This window comes from Cyprinodon tularosa, unplaced genomic scaffold (genome assembly GCF_016077235.1).
Source record: "Cyprinodon tularosa strain WSP-4 unplaced genomic scaffold, ASM1607723v1 ctg135, whole genome shotgun sequence".
Lineage (NCBI taxonomy): Eukaryota > Metazoa > Chordata > Actinopteri > Cyprinodontiformes > Cyprinodontidae > Cyprinodon > Cyprinodon tularosa.
The window spans coordinates 894,553-920,342 of NW_024038168.1; the positions used below are offsets into that span (position 1 = coordinate 894,553).

Consider the following 25,790-nt stretch of genomic DNA (forward strand, 5'->3'; position numbering starts at 1 on the left):
TTGCTATTGGCAAACCTTTGGGCCTCTCTATTTTTGCCTTGCATCTATTTTTTACACCTGTGAAGGATTCATTGCAAGACAGCCTTCCTCAGCCAAATGGCTTCATGTGGGCCTCTGTCTCAGCTGATCTGCTCTCCCTCTGCACCAGAACAGAAAGCAGTCTTCTTCTGCTGTAGAGGACGCACTTATGAATAGTCACTTTAAAATACAGAATTGTAGTAAGATGCAGTGCTTTAAATTGAAAGGAACATATATTTGAAAAGTGAACAACGTCAATATGTACCGTAGTTACACCCAACACTCAGAGACTCTGGATGTGAATGAAACATCTGGAATAAATACTTTGAGCAACTGAGCAACAAAGTGTCTGATTGTGAGAAGACCTTTCAAACTGAGATAGATGAGTATAGACTGTTGCAGAGTACTATAATATACAAAAACCTATAGAAATATTCCTCATAAAAACTTACTCAGGTTGTCTCATTTTGAAAGAAAAAGCAAGAACTATGACCTTTTTTAGGTTAAAAACCTTTCAGAAAAAAGTGCAAGGCAGAATTTTCACCAACACCACAATTATCTCCCTCTGCTCTTCCACAGAAGTCCAGTTTCTGTTTTACATGAAGTTCAGAAGTGTATGCAGTTATGTCACAATATTTCCCCCCATTAAACACACTGTATACTAATGCATATGATGCATTCCTTGATTAAACAAATCTAGAATATCAGATGAGATGGATGGTTTCCTGGTGTAGTCAGCCTTAGTCCACAATGTGTTTCTCTGAGACTCAAGATCTGATTTAGCCTTAAGATAAATCGTTTCCTTTCTGATTGTCACTGGGTATTTCTGGCTTGGTGATACGAGAGGATGGTTATGAGGTTGCATTTGTGTGTGCAGTGCACAATGACCAGGCTTGGAATCTGACTGTATTGTATCGCCACGGCTCTGATGAGAAACATCTGTAAACAAGAGCGAAGCCCCCCTCACTGAAGCCTCTCGGATCAGCTCCAGAAACTTGCATTCTTAATCTTTGTTTGAGACGCAACCAAATCAAACTCTCACACCTTCTCTGCTCTGCTGCACCACTTCTTCAGTTTCCTTCAAAAACTTGTCTAGCTGCTGCAAAGTCTTTAAAGAAGTCTTTCTACCCCTGTAACTACAACCTGAATATGTATTCAGTTTACTGGGATTTGATGTTATATGTAACTTTAAAAAAAGAGTGAAGTATTAAAGAAAGAGGGAAACATGAAAATGTTTTTAAGATATTTTAGAAATACAAATCTAAGAAGTAAGGGCCAGATTTGTAAAGTGTACAGCTGTAAGTGGTCTTCTCAAGCTGTGGATCTCTATAACTCCTCCCCAGAGGTAACATGGATTTCATGACAGCTTCATTGATCAATGGTCTGGGAGATGTTCAAAGCAGAGGCATATCGTTTTACAACCTAATCCTGCTTTAAGTTTATCCAACACTTTATCCCTGACCTGTCTGCTGACTTCCCTTTTGTTCATGGTGCTGTTTGTTTTCTAAAATGCTCAAAAAGGTTATGTAACCAATAAATCATCAGCAGCAATCCAAATTAGGATAATAGAGGCTTTCTTACAGCTGTCCATTCCAGCACCTTCCACTGTCCACAAGCTACAACGGAGCACACCTCCATGGCGGGTGGTTTTGGAGAGTGAGCGCAAGCCGACTCTTCTGCTACACCACCCTGGTTGTCACGGCAACTCACAAAACGCCTTCTGGTGCCTTTGCCACAGCTGGCACTACACTGTCAAGTAGAAGAAAGATGTTAAGAAGATGCAAAACATTATACTGAGCATTGCAATAAAAATGCAAGAAGTGAACCAACCTGAGCCCAGGAACCAAACCTCCACTGGGTTCTGTGGCCTTGGTGAGAGGGGACTTTAGTTCCTGGGGGAACAGGGTGGCTGCTCGGACACTGGGCCACTTCACAGTCCTGTGAGGAATGAGACACATACACCCATTCATGCGATGTTTAATAAAATGACTTTACTGTAACAACATCTGTCTCTGAAATCAACATGCCAGACATATCAGAAAGGTTTTTATGACGAGGGACCGCTGTTAACAAGTAGAGCTATATACCTTCAGCGCCATGTTTGAAAGTGGGTATGTTTCCCATCAACCTTTTCCCCCCACCTTATCAAAACAACATTATCATGGTCTGCACTGTCAGTTCAAACTATGGATTGTGGCAGTAAGCCACTCAGCATAAAGCCTTGATCCCTGTCATAACAGGTCATAGTGGAGTGGTATTTAGGGCTCCAATGCCCATCCTGGCGTGGTTAGAAACTCCACCCCTAATCCACCCCCTTGTGCCTCACCTTCCGCCTTTTCCCTCTCAACCCCTGCCCTCCGTTGCCCTCTGACCTCTGTCTCTAGGAATGATGACCTTAATCAGGTCTCACAGACTCTGGGTAGACTACACATTCCACACTGTGCTTCCTAAAAGAAACAAATAGGCCCCATAGTAGTGCTAAAGACTGCTTTACACACACTTCCTGCCATACTCATTCATGTATACACATCTTACTTTAGAAAATCACATAGGAGATCAAAACCGCATGTGGTGTCTCACTCTTGTGTGCCCCTTTCCTCCCATGTATAATAACTCCCCTCCTCCTCACGAATGCTCCTTCTCTGAGTCCTGTTGGGTAGAGAGTGGTGGTGGGAATAGCGGCCTGGTGGCCCACTTCATGGCTGGCTGATCAGAATTACAAGGAGGTGAGGCGACTGCTTCAGGGTCACTGGTCACCAGTCCCTGCCGACCCAGGCACCGGAATTAAGAACTGCTGCGACTGGAGAGGGGCCTCATCCTGACTCTGCAGTCTCAGCCCTCTGAAATGCGTTTACGCCCCACGCTGACCAAACAAAACTCTCATTCAACTTAAATACTGTACGTTTCTTTGTAGTTTCTCTGTGTGTTTTTTTTTTGTGTCTGTATATGTGTTTTTCTTACTATGATAAAATAAAAAATTTAAACATACAAACAAAATATACCCTATATTAAAATAAATTATTACATCTACTATTTAAAGTTTGGTCTTATAACTCTATTACACGTAGGGCAAGCTTTTCCAAGTCTTATATACATTGGGCCTTTAGTTTCAGATATCTATTTATAAAAACATTACATATTTGACAAATTGAAATACATTGTTTTAAAAGTTATTGAAACATTCTCAGACCATAGATTTCTGATAAAAATCTGATTGATCAATGAGGTGTTTGAATTGAGTTAAGAGAAAGGACAGCAATTCCTGAAGCTCAAAAGCAGATTAGATTATAGATAAGCTATAGAAAAAAAGCAAAGTTGCTTCCTTATGTTTTTTATTACTCTGTTAAAAAAACATGCTATGCTTCGATATGATGGCAGCATTTTTTTCGAGGGGTGGGGGGGGATTTGTGATGTACAGTCCTATGCTTTAATTGATTGATTGATTGATTGATCTCACAGTCGAGAAATGTACTTGTTACGTCGGCTCAAATAGTCAAAGAAGAAGTTGCCAAGTAAGAAAAGGTGCATGGGGAAATATACAGTGTGTGTGTATATATATATATATACATATATATAAACATATATATATATATATATATATATATATATATATATATGTGTATATATATATACATATATATATACATATATATATATATATATATACACTCACCGGCCACTTTATTAGGTACACCTGTCCAACTGCTCGTTAACACTTAATTTCTAAGCAGCCAATCACATGGCGGCAACTCAGTGCATTTAGGCATGAAGACATGGTCAAGACAATCTCCTGCAGTTCAAACCGAGCATCAGTATGGGGAAGAAAGGTGATCTGAGTGACTTTGAACGTGGCGTGATTGTTGGTGCCAGAAGGGCTGGTCTGAGTATTTCAGAAACTGCTGATCTACTGGGATTTTCACTCACAACCATCTCTAGGGTTTACAGAGAATGGTCCGAAAAAGAAAAAACATCCAGTGAGCTGCAGTTCTGTGGGCGGAAATGCCTTGTTGATGCCAGAGGTCAGAGGAGAATGGCCAGACTGGTTCGAGCTGATAGAAGGGCAACAGTGACTCAAATAACCACCCGTTACAACCAAGGTGGGCAGAAGAGCATCTCTGAATGCACAGTACGTCGAACTTTGAGGCAGATGGGCTACAGCAGCAGAAGACCACACCGGTTGCCACTCCTTTCAGCTAAGAACAGAAAACTGAGGCTACAATTTGCACAAGCTCATCGAAATTGGACAATAGAAGATTGGAAAAACGTTGCCTGGTCTGATGAGTCTCGATTTCTGCTGCGACATTCGGATGGTAGGGTCAGAATTTGGCGTCTACAACATGAAAGCATGGATCCATCCTGCCTTGTATCAATGGTTCAGGCTGGTGGTGGTGGTGTCATGGTGTGGGGAATATTTTCTTGGTACTCTTTGGGCCCCTTGGTACCAATTGAGCATCGTTGCAACGCCACAGCCTACCTGAGTATTGTTGCTGACCATGTCCATCCCTTTATGACCACAATGTACCCAACTTCTGATGGCTACATTCAGCAGGATAATGCGCCATGTCATAAAGCTGGAATCATTTCAGACTGGTTTCTTGAACATGACAATGAGTTCACTGTACTCAAATTGCCTCCACAGTCACCAGATCTCAATCCAATAGAGCATCTTTGGGATGTGGTGGAACGGGAGATTCGCATCATGGATGTGCGGCCGACATATCTGCGGCAACTGTGTGATGCCATCATGTCAATATGGACCAAACTCCCTGAGGAATGCTTCCAGCACCTTGTTGAATCTATGCCACGAAGAATTGAGGCAGTTCTGAAGGCAAAAGGGGGTCCAACCCGTTACTAGCATGGGGTACCTAATAAAATGGCCGGTGAGTGTATATATATATATGTATGTATATGTATATATATAGCTGAATTCCTTTTTTTCAAAGCAGGAATATTATACAGAGTTATTGCACAGGGTGTTTACATAGGTATTTATATAGATGAGTATTTATCCACATAACTATTGCTCTGGGTATCAAATATAATATATAAAAAGGTTGTTGCACAGGGTATTAGATAGTAACTGCACATTATACATGGCACAACTTATTGCAGTTGTAGAGTCGCATTGTATAGTCTGGTGGCAGCAGGGATGAATGACCTGCGGTAGCACTCATTTTTGAAAACGGGGAGTACAAGTCTTTCACTAAAGAAGCTAAACGAGCTATCGAAAAAGATTTTTAGCAAAACCGATGGCGAGCTGCTATGGTGCAGTACACGGAACAAACAGCAATGAAATTTATTCATTATTTAACTTTATTCAAAGAATAAAACTTATTTAAACATAATTGAGACACTTATAGGAGCTGTTTGGATGAGGAACTTACTTTGCATTGTTCATTTTGTATAAAGCCCTACACACAAAGGGCTTTGGATCAGTGTAGAGGTTAGCAAGATTGTGAGAATCTCCCCCTGTTGCAGTCTGATTTGCTGAACTGCATCAAGTCTCATGCCTGAGGAGTTTATATATATGATTAAAAGTTTATCTCGCAATGATAAAAAGCCTCCATTCCTGAAAATGTGCTGAAATAGCAGTCAGATCTCCCTAAGATGCCACAATAAAGAGTTGAACTCTCCTTTAATTCATGTGTTTCCCACAGAGCACCCGCTGACAAAATAAATGGCTTCTCTTGTGCACTTAAACCGTAACACCTATTTCCATATGTTTACTGTTGTGCTGCGTGTGACAGGACTCTTATCCTTCTTTTACTCATGCAGGTCAGTTTGGAGCTGTCAACAATTAACAGTGAAGTCAGAAATAGGCAACATTTTATAGGTAGTGGAAACAAGCAGACCAAATAAAATAAGATTCCAGAAAAAATGGGATTTGAGCAACAGAACATGCAGAGGGAACTTGATCCAAGACTCAAGTTGTTGTGGTGGTCTGGTGGAGAAAACAATGATATCTATAAAGTCACGGTGAGCCAGCTAGTAAAAAAATGCAATATTTTGTTGAGGATTTACTTGAATGCATGCAATCCTGGAATGAGTACTATCAATTTTTTGTGGTTTATCGTTTTACCAAGTTATTGTTTTTCAGTAGTGTCACAGTTTTAAATTTAGGTGTTCTAATGGATTTTTTGTTTTGGTCATTAAGAACTAAAACCTATGCAGGTTGGAGGAAAAAGTCAATTAAAATATTTCACTTAATCACACAGGAGTGTATCTTGCAAAAGCATTCATATTTGTGTTTGTCTAAAAATTGTCAAGTTAATAACAGATTAGATAATACAGATAACAGAAACTTTCTAATTTCAACAAAAAGGTTAAAGACTGTAATGTACATCTATATTAGGTCTGCTTAACTCTGATACAGCCCAATAAAACCCAATGCAACGGATGTCACATGATTAGTAAATAGACTCCAGTTGTGTGTACTTTGAATATATGCAGCCTTTGGTTGTGAGCTTGTTAGAGAGTAAACAGCAAAGACAAAATGCCAGAGTGCCTGGTGGTGAAGTATAAACAAGAGACCAATTATAGAATAATAGCCCACTATTTAACCCATCACCTGGCAAATTGAGAGAGCATACACTGCAAATGCAAACCTGCCATGACCCTTTACCTCACCTGACATGACCAGGTGAGGAGAGAGCATTACTTAGTGAAACAGTAAAGAGGCCCATGGTAACACAGGGGGAGCTGCAGAGCTCCACATTAAAAGAACAAGCATATTATACCAATTTCACACCGGCCAAAAAATCAGTTTAACCCAGGGAACAATCAGCTTTTAATGGCAACTGATGCATGTCTACCCAGGTCAAACAACTCGAGAAGCAACTCGTGTTAAAATGGCCTCGGTTCAGATCTGCATGATGTGGGAACCGGCTAAATTATGTTACACCATTGAACGCATAGTACGGATGTCAACACACTGCAGCAGTCGCTTCTGATCTTACAAGCCGAAACAACTCTGCTTACATACGATAAACATAGAGCAGTACTGGTAAGAATGATTCAGGGGACAAAAGTGCAAAACAATAAACCAAACTTAATACGCTATGGCTTCCTTACATGTTTCTCTCTATTGTTTACTTTATGATTTCTGTTGCAGTGGTGACATCATCAACGCTAACCCTGCATGATTGTCTCACCAGGCCTGCAGCGGCAGGGGGACAGAGGCCAAGGAGCTTGCCAGCGAGGGGTTAGACCCAGCTTTTTTACTTCTGGGAAGGGAGCCAAATGCTGATTGTTAACGGGTCAACCCACGTTTGAAAAACCCGGTTTAATGCGTTATTTTCCGTGGGAAAGTGGCTTTAGTTAGACAAGAGAGACAAGAAAAGGGCCGTTTTTTGAAGAAAAAGCCATATGAAAACCTGTAGGAGACAAAGAACACTTATGGAAAAAGGTGGTGTGGTCTAGAGTCCTGCAACGGGTTGGGTACCCGCGGGTCCCCGACGGGTCACCCGCTAAAATGCTCTTTTGAGGGTGGATATTTTTCGAGCGGATATTTTTTTAGTGCAGGCGGGTAGTTGGTGATTTTTTTTTATGCGTGTGTGTTGTTATGGACATCAGAAATTTTATATTAATCAGGCACTGGGGTCACCCTTGTTGTAGCTTAAAGCCCTGCTGGCAGTGTGGGCTTCCCTCCAAAAAGACCACAGTCAGTGCATACACATCTGCTGCAGTGTTAAGGCACTGTTCTACAGCGCAGCGTACTATAGCCTATTACTTGATGTGTTAACGGGTCGGGTTGCGGGTTAAATTTCAACGGGTCGGGGTGGGTTCGGATTTGAATTGAAGATATCTGGGGTGACGGGTCGGGTTCGGTAGTCATCCTAACGGGTTCGGGCAGGTGCGGGTTGGTAAAACTCGACCCGTGCAGGACTCTAGTGTGGTCAGATGAGGCTGATGTTTAACATTGGTCAATGTTTAACCATAAAAAAACACTACCCATACCAAGTGTGAAACATGGAAGTGGGAGCATCATGCTAGGGGAAGGATTTTTTTAGCAAGGAACAGAGACGATGGCCAGAGTTGATAGGAAGATGACTTAGATAAATTCAGCTCAATAATGTATGAAAACATGTAAGATGACGCAGCTTAAGATGCTGAATACAAATTAACACCACACCCTTATTAATATATATGCAAGATACCATTTATTTCTTACAACTTCAATCCTGGCATCTTGTTAGGCTTCAGAGTTATGGACCAGAAAGGCTTTATTTCATTTTATACGCAGTAAGATATATATCCTTTAACTGTAGATAACCAGAAATCTTATCCAGAGGAGATGAAGGGATTCTGGGTAGATATCGTTCTCTCACCTGCGTATCAGTGGGTCGCGTGGCAGCATTACATTCAGTGTCGTCCATGACAGCACCATAGGAGCCCACCACACACTTCACCACTCGCATCTGGTAGCCTGGCCCACAAGAGGTAGTGCACTGGGTTCAAAGAGGGAGAAAGAGAGAGGAAAAAAATGAGAAGCGGTGGGAAATGTTAACAACTGTGAAAAGGAGACAGAGAGGCAGGCGCAGAACTGTCGGTTTATGCAAGTAGGCAAGAAAAACTCCTTTTTAAATAAATAACTCTGCCCAGACACATTAAGAATTAGGACTTTCTACAAATGAGGAGCAGAAGAAGCTCAGATAGATTGCTTTGGAGGTTTTTCCACTGTTGCCAAGTCAAAGGGTACAATCCCGCGCCCGCTTCTGGCTCATTGCCTTCACTAAAACAGGGTCAAACTTGTGTGGCGGCGGCTTTAGCTAACATTTGGCCACGCTTCATTAAACTGCTTCAAATACATGTTAACATGCGCACATCCTCTGATGAGAGGCACAGAAATAGTTCACATTTTTGGGTGTTAAGTTTTGTGTGCGCAGACACAAACTGGGAATGCAAACAGACAATGTGCTGCATGCATTATTTCAGGAAGAGCTTTTATCACACAGCGATTTAGAGGATCTGGGCGGCCAATATTGTCTATATAGGAAAAAAACAAGCTTTGAACATTTCCTGTTTTAGTAAACATTGCAGGAACAATTTTTAGGCTAATACTTCACTGTATTTCATTCAGTAACAAATGGCTGGGAAATCCCTGTATTGTTTGATTTCGAGGTTTATTAGGCATAACAGTTCCATTCATATGTTGGAAGTAAATACAGTAAAAATCTTTCCTTAATGCTCTACATGTCACAACAAGATAGAACCAAACCAATGTCTTTAAAATGTGTTTTTCTTGCTTCGATTAACAACTTAAACATTATTGTAATTTCATTTGATATAGTACCAATACAAAATACTTGGCTTTTTTGGATTTAAGCCTTTTTTCCTTTTTTTTTTTAAGGAGTGGAGCACTTCTTTAGTATTCTGAGTCAGTAATTGGTATAAATTCCTGAAATCACAGCTGTATTTATGCAATTCATTTGATTTTTATTAAGTAGCATAACTTCAGCTCATGGATTTTGGGTGGAGAGAATATGTGGAGATTGATTGATTGTACTTTGACTAGACCATTTTAATCTACAAATATGCGTTAATCTAAATCTTTCCATTAGACTTCCAGATCAAATTTATTATAATTAGATTGCCTGTGTTTAGCTTCATCCATCAAAATGGTCAAACCTGACCAACCTTCTCGTTGCCATTTAATTAAAAATAAGACACATAATAATACAGTGTAGTGAATGTACAAAGCAGCTTTCATTTTTGAATTTCTAAAAAACACAAAACTTTTAAACCTCAAAATGATGCTATTAGATGAAATACTGAGCATTATAATGCAGTGCTCATCATCTGATATTAATAGCACTGCAAAACAATGTATGTATGAAGTCATAAGTATCCATTAGAGCAAAATAAAGTTTCACGTTAAAGGAACAATGCTCATGCTCTGCAGGGAAGCACAACTCTGACTTTTTCCTCTTACATAGGTTTAATAGGCATTCCCTCTCTGGTGGTGCATGTGCATTTTTTTTAAGTGAAGTCTTTTCAAATATTTTCAGAAACCTTCCAATGTTCCTTTAAATCTCTAAACATCTATGTTTAGGTTAATACTTAAGCGGGGACTGAACCTACTAAGACAACTAATTACAGCTGTAGATGTAGAGTTACAGAAAAAAACTTGAACTGCAATGTTGGTTCACATTTTGGTGGAAAAAACATACATGTTCAGTGTGCACTTAATGTCATAAACATGTAGGACCCACTCACCTGTCCCCAGGGTCCAACTTGCCACGAGGCGCACTCTTGTTGCTGACATGTCTGCACCGACTCAGGTTTGGATGTACCGCAGAAGCGATCATCCAGGCGGTCCTCTCCAAACTGGCACCATATTTGACGGTGCCTGTAGCCTTTCCCGCATGTTACAAGGCACTGATAAGGAAACAGTAGAGAATGACATAGAAGCATAAAACATTAACTGTAGTTGTCACAACAGCTGTATTTAAGCTTATCTGAAGGCATTTCCTAGTAACATAGTTTAAAGTAAATGTTTCAAAGTATCGTTATTGTATGGGAGCCAAACCCAGAGGAAGTGTGGTCATGCATATGCCTTTACAGTATAGCATTTAGGAGAGGTGAAGCAATCCTCGATTGCAGCCCGGAGATTAGCAAACTTCAATATTTACAAACTGAGCAGCAGTCAAGCACCCTGCAATCACCACTTTCACAAAACTTACACATAGTGGAGGAAGTGGATAAATAAAGAGAAGTTACTGAGATAGACCAGTAGGATTTTCGTCCAGATCAAATTAGAATTAAAAAATCCAATAGGTTTGCATATCTTTTTTGTGAAATCTACCTGGAAAACAGATTTCAAAGCGCAAAGAATCTAGTACGCCTCAACTGACCTCAGACCAGTCACCAGTCTCCCATTGTGGACAGAGGAAATCATTGCAGGGTTGGACGGTTAGTTTATCCCTTTGACTGCATCTGCTCTCTTCATCGCCACCCTCAGAAGTCTTTCGACACACTGCTCCTCGACGTCGGGTGCCTCCGCCGCAGCTTTTGGAGCACTGCAAATGAAAGTCAGCCATCAGCTAAAAGGAAAACCTAAATAAATTTGTTTCCTTCTGTTATTGTCATACCTCTGACCAGGGTGAGTACTCCCACCCACCAGGGTTACAATCTCCACGGCAACCTTCACGGTCATTAGGTTTACGTTGCCCACTGCAGTAGCGGTCATCAACTTTCTGGATCTTGCCATCTGAGCGGTTGATTTTGGCGCATTCTATTTCCAGAGTGCGGTATCCAGCGCCACACTGGGCGGTGCATTCACTTTTATGGGCCACGTGCCATCTGATACATGAGACAGAGGTCAGACACAGATTGGCAAGACTCACCGACTTGGCCCTTTTTGGGTAGCAAAAGTCGGTTAAATGGGTAAAACAGACCTGAGTTCACATTCTGTGTTGCAGGGCTCTGTAATAACTGCAGGCCGAACCGCACTGTGGCACCGCTGGTCTGACACCACCACTCTGTCTGACTCTCGGCTGCAAAGAGTCTTTCGCTTCCGCTCTCCTGTAGAGATTAAAAACATTTTTTTTTAAATGCAGAACTATTATTGACATAAAACTAGATTACCTAAACAAGTTAAAAATATTTTTCTCATTGAGTTGAGTTTAGCTGGAGTTTTTTCTGTGTTATGTCCAGCTCTTACCTTGGTGCTTACGGTCAACTCCAACAAATGGATTTTGCGGGGATTTACTTTTGGTGACTGTTTATGAATTAAACTCCACTTTGACTGCTGTTCTTGTTCTTTTTTAGACTGAATAAAAAGATTATTTTATCATAATCTACTTGGGAACCTTAAGAGTTTTGCATTTTGGTGCAAAGAGAGCAGAGTTCCAGCTGAGGGCGTTACATGTTGGCTGTGTAACCCGCTGTCAGAATTGGCCATACATCAACAGAGCTGTGTCAATAAGCTCAGAAAGAGATTCTTACACTGATCAAACTGTATTGTAGCACAGATTGAAGTTTTCAAGTTTACCTGCGAGCCACCCCCTCAGACCTAACCACCCTGACAAATCCACAGTCATGTCAAAGAAGGTAATATATCACAGTATACTTGCTTTAAAATAAACTTTATTTGGTACCTTGTGACATTTTCCTGAGAAATACAAAAAAAAAAGTATTTCTTTATAATTGTTGCTATAAGGGTTCCCAGTTCTGTTATATTCCATGCCACTTTTGCTATAATTCATTCTATCATTTTTATCTTCAATCTTTTCTAACACTAAGGCCTGCCAACCACATGTGCCTCCCCCTCACCTTGGCACAGCCGACTGCACTCCTGCCAGGGCCCGTAAGCGTCCCAGAAGAATTGCTGCGGCTTATCCTCTATGGGGATATTAAAGGAGTACCTGACATCTGGGTTGTAAAGGTTTCCAACAGAGAGCACCTGGAGGGAGGACAGTGAGGTACAGTTCAACACAGTGAAGATAGGAGTTTGTGAATAATACAAACCTTCCAAAGCAAAAGTGGATATTTGAAAGAGAATGAACTAATACTTACTCCTCTAAAGCAACATATTTTTGTAAGGGTATTAACACTTTTTCACAATTTTTTAAGGTAAAAACCAAAAACTTTACATTATCATGTCTCTTCCAGTTCTGTTTTCCTATTTTTCTTTGCAAATTGGAGCGATGGCAGTAGAAACTGGTAAATTTCTGTTTTTTTACAGAATCTTACAATATTAAGGTTAAGGCAAATTTAAATCATACAGTAATGGTGATTCTTTCCAATCTACGTTATTGTAGCTCAGCAGGGATCTCTGCTTTAGTCTGAATTTTTTTGCAACTCTGACCAACTGCTCTGCCCCCCCCCCAAAAAGAAAAACATCCTGATGCTTCCCCTATGTTTCACCATGAATGTTTTACTTAGTTTGATGTGCCGTTATTTTCCCACCATGCAAGCATGGAGGCCAAAAGCAATCAGTTCAGGTTTCATTTAGCTTGAGCACCTTTTTACATGTCTCACAAGGGTTTCTTTCAGCAATGCCTTCCTTGTTGATGGCTTTTTCCATTAAGGCTTTATTTTTTGAGTGCGTGGCTCATAGTTGCCTTCCGAACAGAATTTTTTGACAGTATATCACTGCATGACATACTCTCCAGATTGGCATACGTTTGTACATCATTCTCATTTAAAACTAAGATTTTGCTCCATGTAGGAGTTTTGTCACTCGTGAAATTCAAATAAAACACAATGAAGTTTAAGGCTGTAACAACCTAAAAGTTCTAGCAAAATAAAATATTTTTAAAAGACAATGCATAAGGAATATCATTTTCCCTAGCGAATTTTTACCTGGACAATAATCTCCTCCTCGAGGCGGTCCGTGCAGTTGATCCTCTCGATAACATGGTCAGAGCCACTGTACTCGATGACGGCATCCCCCACTTTGATTTCCCTTTTGAACATGCTCACCACAAACTCTCCATTGAGCAGGAATTCTCCACGCCTGTTTGATATCGCTGCAGGAAGACGTGAACTGTTTGACTTTCATAATTGAATTCAGATCAAGCTGTGTCTGTTCAACTGTCCCAAAACACTCTGGTGTGTGCTTTGGTATTTAAAGCTACACCTTGCTAGCGCCACTTACTTAAAACTGTGACTTATTACTGTATGATAGATGATATATTTGAAACACAAAGGTTTATAGTAGACTTTTGACAAAGACAAAGGCATCAGGTAGAAGTAAAGCTTTTCTGGGCTGAAATAATCCTCTTTTCCACAAGAAAACCCATCCAGGGGCGTCCTGTTCTGCTCCACAACCGGCCGTCTGCACTCATTCTCTCTAATGCGATTATAGAGCTAATTTCCTGCCGTTTCTTTCCTCACCATTTCACACATTATATTATTATGACTGTTGAGAGTGGAAAAGGTTCAGATAAAAACTCTAACCTGTTGCTACATATAAAGCAAGCTTTTCAAGAGAAGGGTGATTCACTTTAAACTGATTTCTGAGGCTGAGGTGGTAAAAGGTAGACAACTCTGAAGTACAAAAAAAATGTATTGGCAACTGTGGTAGAGATGTGCAGGTTGGCTAAAAAAAAATGTTTTTTATTGCAGAAGGATAATTTAGCAAAAAACACTTAATTTTTATAGACCCTTCTCTTTATCTCCCCCTGTTTACCCTGTTTAGAATAGTCTAACTGAATCGGCCGCTGACTCGGATAATATTTATAAACCAGCAGAGTTGTTAAGTTTCAGGATAAATGGAGCGCAGTTGTTTTTGTTGCAATACAAACCCCAATAAACAGACATTTTTTTATCCGGATCTTTTTTCTCTACTAAATGTATTTAAATAAGATTTTTATCATTTGTTACTGTTTTGATTTCGACACAAAAAAGATTTTTTATTTTTATTTTGAGGCTATTGACCAGTGGTCCCATTAAACATGGAGGAAGCTTTACAAACATCAACAATGTTAGGAAAATGTGCATTAACTAAACACTAAAAAGAAAATGCAGCTCCAACTTAAATAAATTGCTTCAGTTGGTAAGAAGTAGTTGAATCGAGTTTAACCAACTCATTTAGTTTATAAGTTAAAAACTGAAAAAAAAATATTCAGTTATTTGTAACCAATTAAAGAAATTGTGAATTTTATTTTTAGAGTAAAATTAAAAGCCTGAAGTTTATAACCTGACTTGACCTTGCTTATTAAAAGAATAGTATGCAGACAGTGCAGAATACCATCTGCTTAAAGTTGCAGTAGCATCACTGGATGATAGAAAAGAACATTGTATTGTAGCCTACTGTAACAAACAGGCAAACATTTTTCACAACAGGAAAAGTCTTCTCACCGAGGTAGTTGTCGTCCTCCGGCTTCCCTGAGTAGCTGTGTTGCCGCACATCTATATTTGTAGAACCACTGGGTATTCTCACTACTTCATTATAGCCTGTACATGAGATCAGATAGTTAGAATACCTACTCTTGTCCCTATGTACAAAAAAATATAAACAAACTATGTTCTTTTGTTCTAAACTTTGATAACAGGTAAGGGTCTTAACATATGAAGAAACATATGAAGTTTAAAAAAGGAGATTGGTAAGAAAATAAGTTGTGGTTGTAGCTCACCATAGCGTACAGTGTTGAAGGTTCCCGCTACAGTTTTGCAGGAAGAGTTGTCACCACCGCAGACACCGCACTTATCCCTCCTGGCTTTAGAGTTCAGAACGTGATCACAACCTGCTTGCTGCTCCATCGGGAAAATGCAAAGCAAGTATTTTATTACTCTGAACGATGCAGCACAACTTTGATATTTCATTAAAAAGTACTGTCTTTTCAGTCTAAAAATGATACAGACTATAAATGAACAAATGTAACCTGGTGAAGATGCTTTTGAAAGAAGATTGAAAGCATTTGCTCAAACTTTTTTTCTCATTAGGCTACATAAAAGTCAGAAACATTGATGCATTTCTATGGCAAACCTACACAGAAAAGGTCAAAATCTTGGAACTGAATGGCAAACATCTGTGAGATAAATAAGATTAAGGTCTTGACTTTGACTAGGCCATTCCAACACATATACTATTAGATCTGTCCAAATGACCTATTTTTTTTATTTTTTACTGTGTGTGATTTTTTTGTTTTATTAACACTGAGCTAAAATATTGCAAATACTATTTTAGAAAAATAACCTGGAACAAAGTGCTCAGCATTAGGCTAAACAGATTTTTCATGCAGTGGCAAGTAGGACATTTTTGGATCAGAAAGCACTTGTCAGGGGCCTAGAGACTTACAGAGCCACAGTTAAACCCAAACTCTGTGTTTGGTTCATATTGTACACAGGGTAACCTACTACTTCTTTTGATGTGCAGGGTTTGCTTACAATCAAGTTTCCAAACTTAAAATCTATCTGTCAGATTTGAGGAAACAGAGGACACGTTGAAGGATGTGGAAATCAGTAAAGGCGTGTTTGCACGAATGCAACACACAAAGGGACCCTGCTAGAAGATGGCACTGAGACATATTCAAGTACTTTGTACTGACAAACTCACCCTGCACAGGCCCTGGACACAGATGTCGTTGGTATCGGGTCCGCATGGCGTGCCATCGATGACCCTGTCCCTGAGCTGATAGTAGGCAGTGCTGCCAGCCACCCTGCAGAACAGTTTACATCTGTCCTTCATCAGAACTGACAAAGGAGATAAAACAAAAGCTAATCACTGCAAGGCTTACACTGAAAAGATTCTATGAACAAAAATGGGAATGGGGCAGCAACAAAGGTATAACACAAGAAAATAAAAGACTCACTTCCGCTGTATTTGGGAACCCAGCGAACATTAGGAGGTAGACCGTTGATGTTGAAGTGTTTTCCATCAAAAACAGCACATTGTTCCTCCCTGAAGTCCTTCTTTTTCTTTGAGCATGGTTCTGAATTGCAAGAACGGAACTTCATCCGGCGACCAACACAATACATTCCTCCGCCCCGCGGTCTGAGAGTACAAGCAAGTATAACACTAGTTACAAAACTGCTTACAGTGTGTCAGTGCCTTAGATTCTTGTCCATATTTACCCTCTAACAGCAAACCTCTTAATTGTCCAATTAATTGTCCAGTTCAAACTTATTATCATTGGGTTTCATTCTTTTCTTTGAGCATACTAATCTAGAATAAAAGATTAGACTTGCTAAGACTGACTGATGTGTGCATTTAGCAGAAAAAATATCCCTGTAAGGTCTGCAATCAGTCAGTCTGATTCAATGAACTCTTGCTATGGCAAGAATCCCCTTAAGGAGGTTTGATCTATGGAATGCTGTCTTCAGCAGATAAAAACAAAGCGCACTGTGCATGCATGACTAAAAAGACAAGAGACTACTCACACTGGTCGGTTGCATTCACGTACTGCAATCTTTATGCCACCACTGCATGTTCGAGAACATGTACCAAAAGGGCTCCAAACCCCCCATGCTCCGTCCACAGGAGTGGCGTCGAGCTCTTTGGGAATGCACAGGCCGTGTTTGCAGTGCTGCAAGATCAATGATGGCGAAGAACGAAAAATAGATTCAACGACAAAAACATAGATACTGTAGATGGAACAAAAAAGAATGTGTACCAGGAAAGGTAAACAACACAGCAATCAAAAGTGAATAAGCTTTTGTAATCAAAGTCAAGAAATTAGCTAAACAAAAAACAGAAATTTGTTTTTGAAATTGATTAGGAAACTAAATATATAATACACTAAATAAATACACCTAGAAACAAGAAAACGTTCTTACAGAAAGTTTAGTTAACTAACTAGATTAGCTATAAAAGTTGGTAAGTGAAATTGGTTGATAAATTATGGTATGCTGGTCTGCTGCAAGCTGCCAGTTAGTGGAGAGAGGTCAACGCAAATAATTGATCAGTATTTCTAAAATGGAGTTGGAGGAGTGCAAGAGTTTCAGCAGATAACAGGAAGGCTGATAGTATTCTAGTAAAATCACTCTGAACATGTTGGAGCTGGACATGATGGAAACATTTTGCATCAAGGAAACAAGACAAAATACTAAGCTTGGTTCATTGCAAATAAAAACATTCTGAAATGTATTTCTTTTACTCTCTCTGAGCTCAGTGGAACTAAACTATTGCCAAATTCCTACAGAGTTACCGATAAATATTCAGGAAATCAGAGGGAACCATTATTTACTATTTTGCACCACATTCAAGTGTGTTCAGCTCTATACCTTAAGCAACCTGCTCCTTTTAAAAAGTCATACCATGCTGGTTGTCTGACTAAATTAATGAGTTACAAACCATTAGTTTCAGTAACACTATCTTTTATACCTTAGTAGCTATTTTTAATTTTAAGACCAAGATTTGTGAGTGATCTCACCAAAGACACTATGTCTAACAGTTATTTTAGACATCTCCTTGTTTGTGGCCACTTACATACATTTTAAAGATAATGTCGTATTATGTAAGTGAATGTGTTGCAACAGTGTTTAAATACATACAATTTTGGGATATAAAATGCTATATTCAGCAAAAAACAACAAAGCCCAATAGATTTTTACCTTAAAACTGTAAAAAGGTAGAGCCAGCTGTGACGTCAGAACTATTTCCAAGTTCCTCATTAAGACGAACTAATATTCAGCTATTTATGACATGCTGTGGAAAATCTATGAACAAGTCAACCCGGGGCTGTTTTGAATTATATACAGATCATATCTACACCTTCAAATAGAATTTAATCTACAAGAAAGAGTTGATTAATTCACTTTATCAATACCCATTAATTGTTATGTACAAGAGGTTCATTCAAACAGCGTTATTCCTACGGGAGTTACTTAGTTCTGTATTTACACTCTACAATGTTACTTTGTTATCATTTTTATTATTGTTTTTACAACTTTACAATCCTAATTTCTTACTGGAACCCACATCCTTGCTATGGGCACTTCTTAAAAACCAACATTTATTGTGATTTCAAGATTTGACGGGCCGGTTACCTTTCCAGGTGTGCAATCAGTGCCATCTGCCCAGGGCATGTGCTGTGTCCTACAGCCCCGCTGGGCGCCCTCTGGACTTGTGCACCAGAGCCTCCGACACTGAGTCTGTTAGTTGCACAGAAGCATATGGGTTATGTGTTAGAGCTGAGATTTTAAAAACTCAGCACAATATTTAAAAAAGAAGGTACTTTGTGGGCAATATGCTTTGAATATTACTAATATTTACTTATAAGGCATTCATTTTTTATTCTATGTATTTTCAGAGACAACACATTAATTTAAAATGCTTTTAATAAGCCTAGAGCCCTGGCAGCTGCATGAAAACCCAATGTCTCCTATTGGGTTCACAGTTCTTGACATTTGGACCCCTCACACTGACTCCACTTACCATATAAGGGCACACCTGCGTTCCCGGCCCAAATATCAATTCACACTGTCTATTGACACTGTATATCCGCCCAGGCAGCTGCTGCGAGAGACTGTATGGCCTAGAAACGGGCTCGTCGAGCAAGCACTCACCATACCCCGTGCTATTAGGAAATAAAAATAAAATGACTTAAAGAAAAAAAGGGGAAAGAACAAGAGACACAAACAAACAGAAAACACACTCAGTACAGCGGGAGTGGTCAGTTATCTGCACATATACATCCACAAAGACATCTGCTTTTCCTCGACCACTGATGTATACATATATATATGGAGAGGTAATCTTACTAAGAAATTCAGGGAGTCTTCTGCTTAACTTGTTTTTTATGAAAGGATTTAGTATTTTAATATCAATCTTTTCAGTATTTCCAAAATGCAGACTATCTGGGGTTTTCCTCCAGTAGATTGAGGAGCCTTTAGGAAAACAGAGGTTATGGGATAAAAGAGCTCCGAGAGGTTATGAAGCTGATCTTCCTTATATTAGCTACTTCGGAATTTGGAATTTCCACCTTACAGGAGTAAGTCTATAAGCACTGCAGAGAGAACCGCTGTTACATTTTACCATGATTCAAACAGAAAAATGTATTTCTCTAATTTAGATTTTATGCGATAGACGAACAAAGTATGAATACGACCGTGTAGTGAAGGGAAAAGTATATGTGGTTTTCAACGTTTTTTAACAAGAGAAATCCAAAGTATGGCTTGCATTTGCATTCAGAACCCCTGGCTCAACGCCTTGATACTTCTTAGAAACACTTTTTTCTTCCATAACAACTGCCATTTTTTTTTTATCTCTACCGTATATGCATGCTGGACTGTAGCTCCTATCCATTCTTCATTGGAAAAAGCTCAGATTCAGTCAGAATAGATGAAGAGAAACTGTGAACATTAATTTGTGGTCAATGAGCATGCTTGATCTAGACCGCTCTGTTTAAGCTCTGCTTTTAAGATCATTTAGGCTGCTAAATGTAAGCCTTAATTCAAGCTTTCTAAGGACCTCTAAGAGGATTTATTTAACAGAATTTCCATGCGGTCAGCTAAAAATCAGCTTTCATGTCCAACTGAAGAAAAACATAATCAGTGCAAGACACTAACATCAGCATGTGTCATAATAGAGAAGGTCTGTTCAGTTAAAAAAAAAAGTGTTTTCTTACAAACTTGGAGTTTTGTTTGTAGACTAAGAAGCTAATTTTGCATGTTTGCTGTGGCCGACATTCAGCAGGACATCTCATGCTTTTCTTTCAATCAACATTTTCCTTTTACCGCTCGTGCCAGATTTGTGAAGAGCATGAAAACCAGTCATCCTATTGACAGATTCTCCTTCCAACGCTGCAGCCCATCCAGAGGAACCCATGGCCTCTTGGTTGTTTCTCTGATTAACATTTCTGTTTGCTGATTTATGTTCTGCAACAAAACTCTTTGCGCTTGAGGTGTATTTACCCCTAGATCTGATTAAATATTTAATAACGGGGGAACTTTTGGAGGCAGTTTCTTCCACTGGATTTTATTTCCAGTATAAAAGTAAAGGGGAATACACACATTTGCAAGCCGCACATTTCAGATTTTTGTTTTAAAAAAGAAATATATTTTCTAATTTCCTTATATATATATATATATATATATATATATATATATATATATATATATGTATATATATAAAATGAAAGTATTTATTACTCTGTGTTTTACACATATAATAACAATTAATTAAGCTAAAGATTTTCTTTTAGAATAAAAAAAGTTTCAAAATTTTTTTAACTATGCATGGCTGGGTGTTTTTTGTCGTCCACATTTAAAAATGTGAGTCTTATCATGACTGAATACACTCTACAAAATGGATATGTGTTATCGTGATGATAAAAACAGTATGACATACTCAAGGAACTCTGTGATGTACTTCCTGCTACACTTGGACCACATCCAAGGGTTTGTGTTGTAATTGAGCGTGGGAGCCATGACATGCTGCTGTGACTTCACTCCATCCTCCTTACACTTGTTGCTGTCATCATGAGGCATGTTGAAGCTAGAAAGCAGAAAATATAATTCAATAAAACACGGTTAGAAATGAGTGTGATAAAGAGAAAGGGAACTGGGGTTAAAGTGGTTCTGCTGAGGTTTTGTAGGAAGTTGGATGATCCTGCACAGGGCCATCGACTTCTCTTATTACTTTTTCTCATAGAAGCAAATGCCAACATTGTAACATAGTATTGATTCCACATCTCCACATTTCAGATCTACAGCTCTGTTCCCACTGTTTCTTGTGGGTCAAGCTTTGAGAAGCTAATTTGTGGTTGCCTCTGAAAATAACGGAGCATATGTAATTTCTACCGGTGGGGATTTGGAGAGAACCCAGTCTGATAGGGAGTTATGTGAAAAACCAGCAAGATATTTTAGATGGGAAAACCGGAGGGAACACATTCAAGCCATTGCAGGGTATACAAAATGATCCGTGTTGATTGGTGTCAACTACTAAGCCTCCCTTCTTACACTTGGCCAAATAATAAGTGAGCTTTGCCACCAAGCCTTCAATCATGTTTTCACTGGTTGGTGGGGATAAAGGTGGAATTCAATAATCCAGCTCTTTGTTTGGTGGTAAGAATGAGCATTTGTTTAAGATGATGAAGGCTGTCAGTCTTACTCTATAGAAGGCTTAAAACTGCAGCTCAGGCTAACAAAAAAAGTTTGGACAAACAGTTTGCTGAAAATAAAACTAAAAAGAGGCTGTATTTTAATTTGGATCGTGTCTCATTTCCATCCTAAAATGAGGAACTGACTGAACACAAAAGCATCATCAAAGATTAGTCCACCCATTTATCAGCTATAGCCACTTATCCTCGCAGGTTCACATGTAGACTGCCAGTAAACCACAGGACTAATCAAATATTGGGGAAAAAATCTAAATCTGACAAAACAGTTTGTTTCTCAAGCTCAGCCAGATTGGATAGAGAGACATTAAATCATGCCAGAAATGTCCAATTAGATTAGGACTTTGACTAGGTTAATTAAACATGTATGTAATATGATTGGATATGAAGCGGGGCATACACTATACGATTTTTTTTCGGGCCGATTCTCTAGTCGTGCGAGAATTTTTTCGATCGGGCCGAATTTCAGCCTCGTTTGTGCATCCTGTGTCATATAGTATAGGGGGTACCAAGGGCAGATTAGCCACTCACGACCACTTCCTGATCAGGAATCTAAGGTCGAGAGAAAACCAAACATGTTTGAAATTCAGTCGGCCCTCGTGAGGTTTTCGTGAGCAAATCCTTCTGTTTAAGCAGAGTTACGAGCGTCTAGGATCCGATTTAACAGAACCTTGTGTAAACAAGGGAGTTCTTCTTCTTCTTCATCCAGAGTGAAGAGTCAGACTAGCAGCAACTCTCGGCACTGAGTCCGACATTTGATATTTGGACATATAGTGTGAGGAGTTAGATCGCATCAGAGCATCTGGCCATACAGTGTAAGAACATACATCGTGAGCAGTGAAATTTTAAACCGTTTGGTTTTGTCGTACAGTTTGAGCTGTAGCTGAGTACAGTGATTGCAACTATTGTACTGTGTCGGCCTGGCTTAACGTCCTTTATCTTGCAATCAACTCTGATCTGCTGTCCGTAATAAAGAAAAACATCCCCACGGTCTGATATTAGGTTATCCCATTCCCACAATCTTTTTCTGGTCTCTTCTTCCATAAGTTTTTGGCGCCCCTTCTATATTTGTAGCAAAGAAAAAAATCTCTTTTGGCAATCTTTCACCACTGGTTTTCACAAATCTGCAGAGGCCTGCCATACTTACACATGGCCCAGTTCATGGGCAATGGTGAAAGCAGTGCTGAGCCCATTGTCCTCACTGATGCTGCAGCTCCTGTATGGGTCACACACAGTCCCCAACTCTGCGAGGCCTACATAAACCAAAATCAAGTCAGTTTTTCTGCAGGATGCCACCAACGCACGTATTCCTGATAGAAAAGGTCTGCTTACCTAACGTGTCACACTTGTCCCTCGCTCTGCAGATGTCTTGCCTGTGGTGAAAGATGAAGATAACAGGCCATGGTAAAAGACGCTGCATAATACGAAGAACCCTTCCCAAGTCTTTGATCAGCCTCTCGTTTCACATACTCAACCTCAAGTTCACTGGGTATTTGGATTTTTTAGAGACTTAAAAGCATGTTTAGGCCAGGGAGAAAGCAAATAATTTCCTTGCACCTGGTGATAAGGATGGCGGTGTCATGATGGGAGGGGTGGTTATCGTCCAGGACATTCTGGCTCTGCTGCCAGATGCAGAAGTTCTTTAAAGTGGCCTGTGCGTTAAATGAAATAGCTGGACCATCCTGATAAACGTAAAAGGGAGGGAAAAAAAACAATGGAAATGGTTTCAATTCCAGAAACAAACAGGTAATAATGAAGAAAAAACCCAACTTACCAACTCGCTGTTGAGGATCACCAACTTAACAATCACAATGTTAATTAGGTTGCCAATGCTTGGGTCCTTATAGATGGAAGAGACCTGAATAAAAGAGAAAAAAAGCATCATAAGCTGCAATCTCTTTTGTAAACCCTCTGCCCCTGCAAGAAATCACTCAATCACAGAATTCTCCCTCCACCAGGACAATAAAAACACATAAAAAAAGTTCAATCCACATGTAAAATTAGGATCTTTGGCAAGAATTTAAATTTGAGGTAAGATCTCACTAAAGTTTATTTGTTCTGCTAATAAAAATGGGCAGAGATGTTGTTCTGCAAATCAAACATAGTTGTGCTGTTATAAACCTTCAGTAGTATTTGTAAGAATAAATGTGGTTACAAAGTATAAACTCTGCAAGGATAATTGCAATTCCCATTCTTAGACTTTCCATCAATAAATAATCTTTAAATTCAGGAATCAATTTCCATCTGTTTGTTGCACTATTTTGTGGAAATAACATTTAAAATTCAAAACACAAATTGTGCTTAAGCTTGTAGTTTTAATGAATCAAGGTGTAAGACAGTCACACTTACTATTGACATCAACGTGAGTATGTAGTGCTGCAGGTTGCTGCCGTGATGCTCCACCATTTTGCTGTCGGCGACCAGCATAACTTCAACAAAGCGCGGGTAGGAGAGGAAGCGCTTTGATCTCCTGTGAGGTCCTGAGTCACCACTGCTATCATTTGACGGTCTGCTGCTGGCAAGGCCGCGCTCTGATCTGAGCCAAGTGCTACTGGCCAGACTGGCGCTCAGTGATCCCAGGTCTCTGAGTATACCAGCGCCGACCAGAGGGGCCGCACTGGGAACGGGGGCTGGCCTCTTCCTTGCCCTCTGCCTCTTATGCCTGTGTTTGTGTCCTAAAGTTAAGAATCCAGAGGGAATGAGGTATGGGTAAATAAACACAGATGTAAATGCTGAATGCATGCAGATTCATTCATCTATTTTAAAAAAGACACAAATATACAGACAAAAGATATAAAAAAAATAAAAATAAATGTTTTTGATGAGGATGTGGTTAGATTTGCGGTTGGGTCTTTAAAGCTTTAAATGAATGCAAACTGTCGCCTGCAAAGAGGAGGCCATCATTTCACATGTCTGCAATCTGAAACCATTATGTTTGCTTCTGCTTACGCTGCCTGAAGTCCCATTATTTATCCTTTTTTTCACTTTGGAAAGAGGGAGAAAAGGGGGCAGTGAGTTCAGGCTAGGTAAAACCAGACACTAAGACACAGAACATCACTTCACACTGAAAGCATGTCCTCACAAAGACGTTTAATCTAAAAAAAACAAAAAACAAAAAACTACAAAACTTTGGGTGCAGTGGATCACTTAATGCTAAAAACTAGAATTTCCTTTGTCTTTTGGTGATGAGAAAATATACTTAGAAATTCAACAAGACAGCTGTGGATTTAACTGTTTTATATTTAACCAACAACCCTTAACTAATAATTTGGGAACAATCTGTTGATAATAATAGAAATGTGTTAAGGTAAAAGCTTTTCTTTGTGATAGACAATTAAAACAACCCAAGTTATACTTTTTTTATAATGTCTATAAATCTAACCCATTGATTTGTCTCTGTAATGTGCAGAAATCTTACAGGCAGAAATACTTTTGCAGCCTAAATCACTTCTAGTTTCATGTGGCTTATTGGTCAGATCTGCTCTCCCTCTGGCTATGTTTTCATACATCCTCACTCATGCTGTGCGACAGGAATCAAAAGAGAAACACACACGCACATAAATATTTACATAGACTGTGACACCAAACAGCTGCACAACAATCTGCAGTGGACAAAAGCAAAAATATTTGGACATTTATTCTCTTGGTTTTGATTATTTGACTGTCTTAAGTTGGCATTACTTTGCTATCGTACAGTTTACACAACGTGGTCACCGAAGAGGGTCTGCCCGAACTGCTTATCAAAGAAACAGAGGAAGTACAAGAGTCAACAGGAAGTTCAGCCAGTAAACTGAGATGGGGAGATACAAGGGTGAACTTCCAAGTCATTTCTTTCTTTTTTTCCCTGTGTGAGAGTAGTAAAGCTTCCTCACTGCTGTGCAGCAGCTGCAGGAACTGCTCCATGCATGCTGTGACACAGCCAGCAGGACTTTCTCATCATGCTTTCACTTTAAACTTGCCATCTCACTCATGTATCATTCATGCTGAGCCACTATTGAAAGGAAATGTACCTTTTATGCATGCAACACAATCATAACTTTCTCCCCCATTAAGATAAGCCTTGTTTAGATTTAATAGGCACAGAACAATTATTGTAATAACTTGATAAGTGTAGCTACTGTTGCATAATCAGCTCCTGCTGCAGCTGATAGGGAAGGCTACATGTGTGGCTCAACGATTACACCTGATTATGTCTGTGGGAACCAGTTTAAAAGGTTTGCAAGCACATGAGAAAAATCCTCCACTAGCAAACCACACACATCCCAT

At 39.5% G+C, this 25,790-nt stretch overlaps 1 protein-coding gene across 1 annotated transcript in view; it reads right to left on the reverse strand.

The window, feature by feature from the left end:
- The window catches only part of adamts9 (ADAM metallopeptidase with thrombospondin type 1 motif, 9), a 65,326-nt gene that overhangs the window by 34,467 nt on the left and 5,069 nt on the right, over positions 1-25,790 (reverse strand). Inside the window, exons 4-25 of the mRNA XM_038277881.1 lie at positions 23,874-24,199; positions 23,299-23,382; positions 23,082-23,206; positions 22,857-22,897; positions 22,672-22,777; positions 20,756-20,902; positions 18,842-18,983; positions 18,454-18,558; positions 16,846-16,991; positions 16,278-16,459; positions 16,022-16,158; positions 15,099-15,216; positions 14,824-14,919; positions 13,324-13,490; positions 12,292-12,421; positions 11,415-11,541; positions 11,109-11,319; positions 10,872-11,036; positions 10,234-10,395; positions 8,346-8,465; positions 1,849-1,956; positions 1,600-1,767 (exon numbers count right to left, since the gene is read on the reverse strand). Of these exons, the coding sequence (XP_038133809.1) occupies positions 1,600-1,767; positions 1,849-1,956; positions 8,346-8,465; positions 10,234-10,395; positions 10,872-11,036; positions 11,109-11,319; positions 11,415-11,541; positions 12,292-12,421; positions 13,324-13,490; positions 14,824-14,919; positions 15,099-15,216; positions 16,022-16,158; positions 16,278-16,459; positions 16,846-16,991; positions 18,454-18,558; positions 18,842-18,983; positions 20,756-20,902; positions 22,672-22,777; positions 22,857-22,897; positions 23,082-23,206; positions 23,299-23,382; positions 23,874-24,199 (3,113 nt within the window). The remainder of the gene's footprint in view (positions 1-1,599; positions 1,768-1,848; positions 1,957-8,345; positions 8,466-10,233; positions 10,396-10,871; positions 11,037-11,108; positions 11,320-11,414; positions 11,542-12,291; positions 12,422-13,323; positions 13,491-14,823; positions 14,920-15,098; positions 15,217-16,021; positions 16,159-16,277; positions 16,460-16,845; positions 16,992-18,453; positions 18,559-18,841; positions 18,984-20,755; positions 20,903-22,671; positions 22,778-22,856; positions 22,898-23,081; positions 23,207-23,298; positions 23,383-23,873; positions 24,200-25,790) is intronic.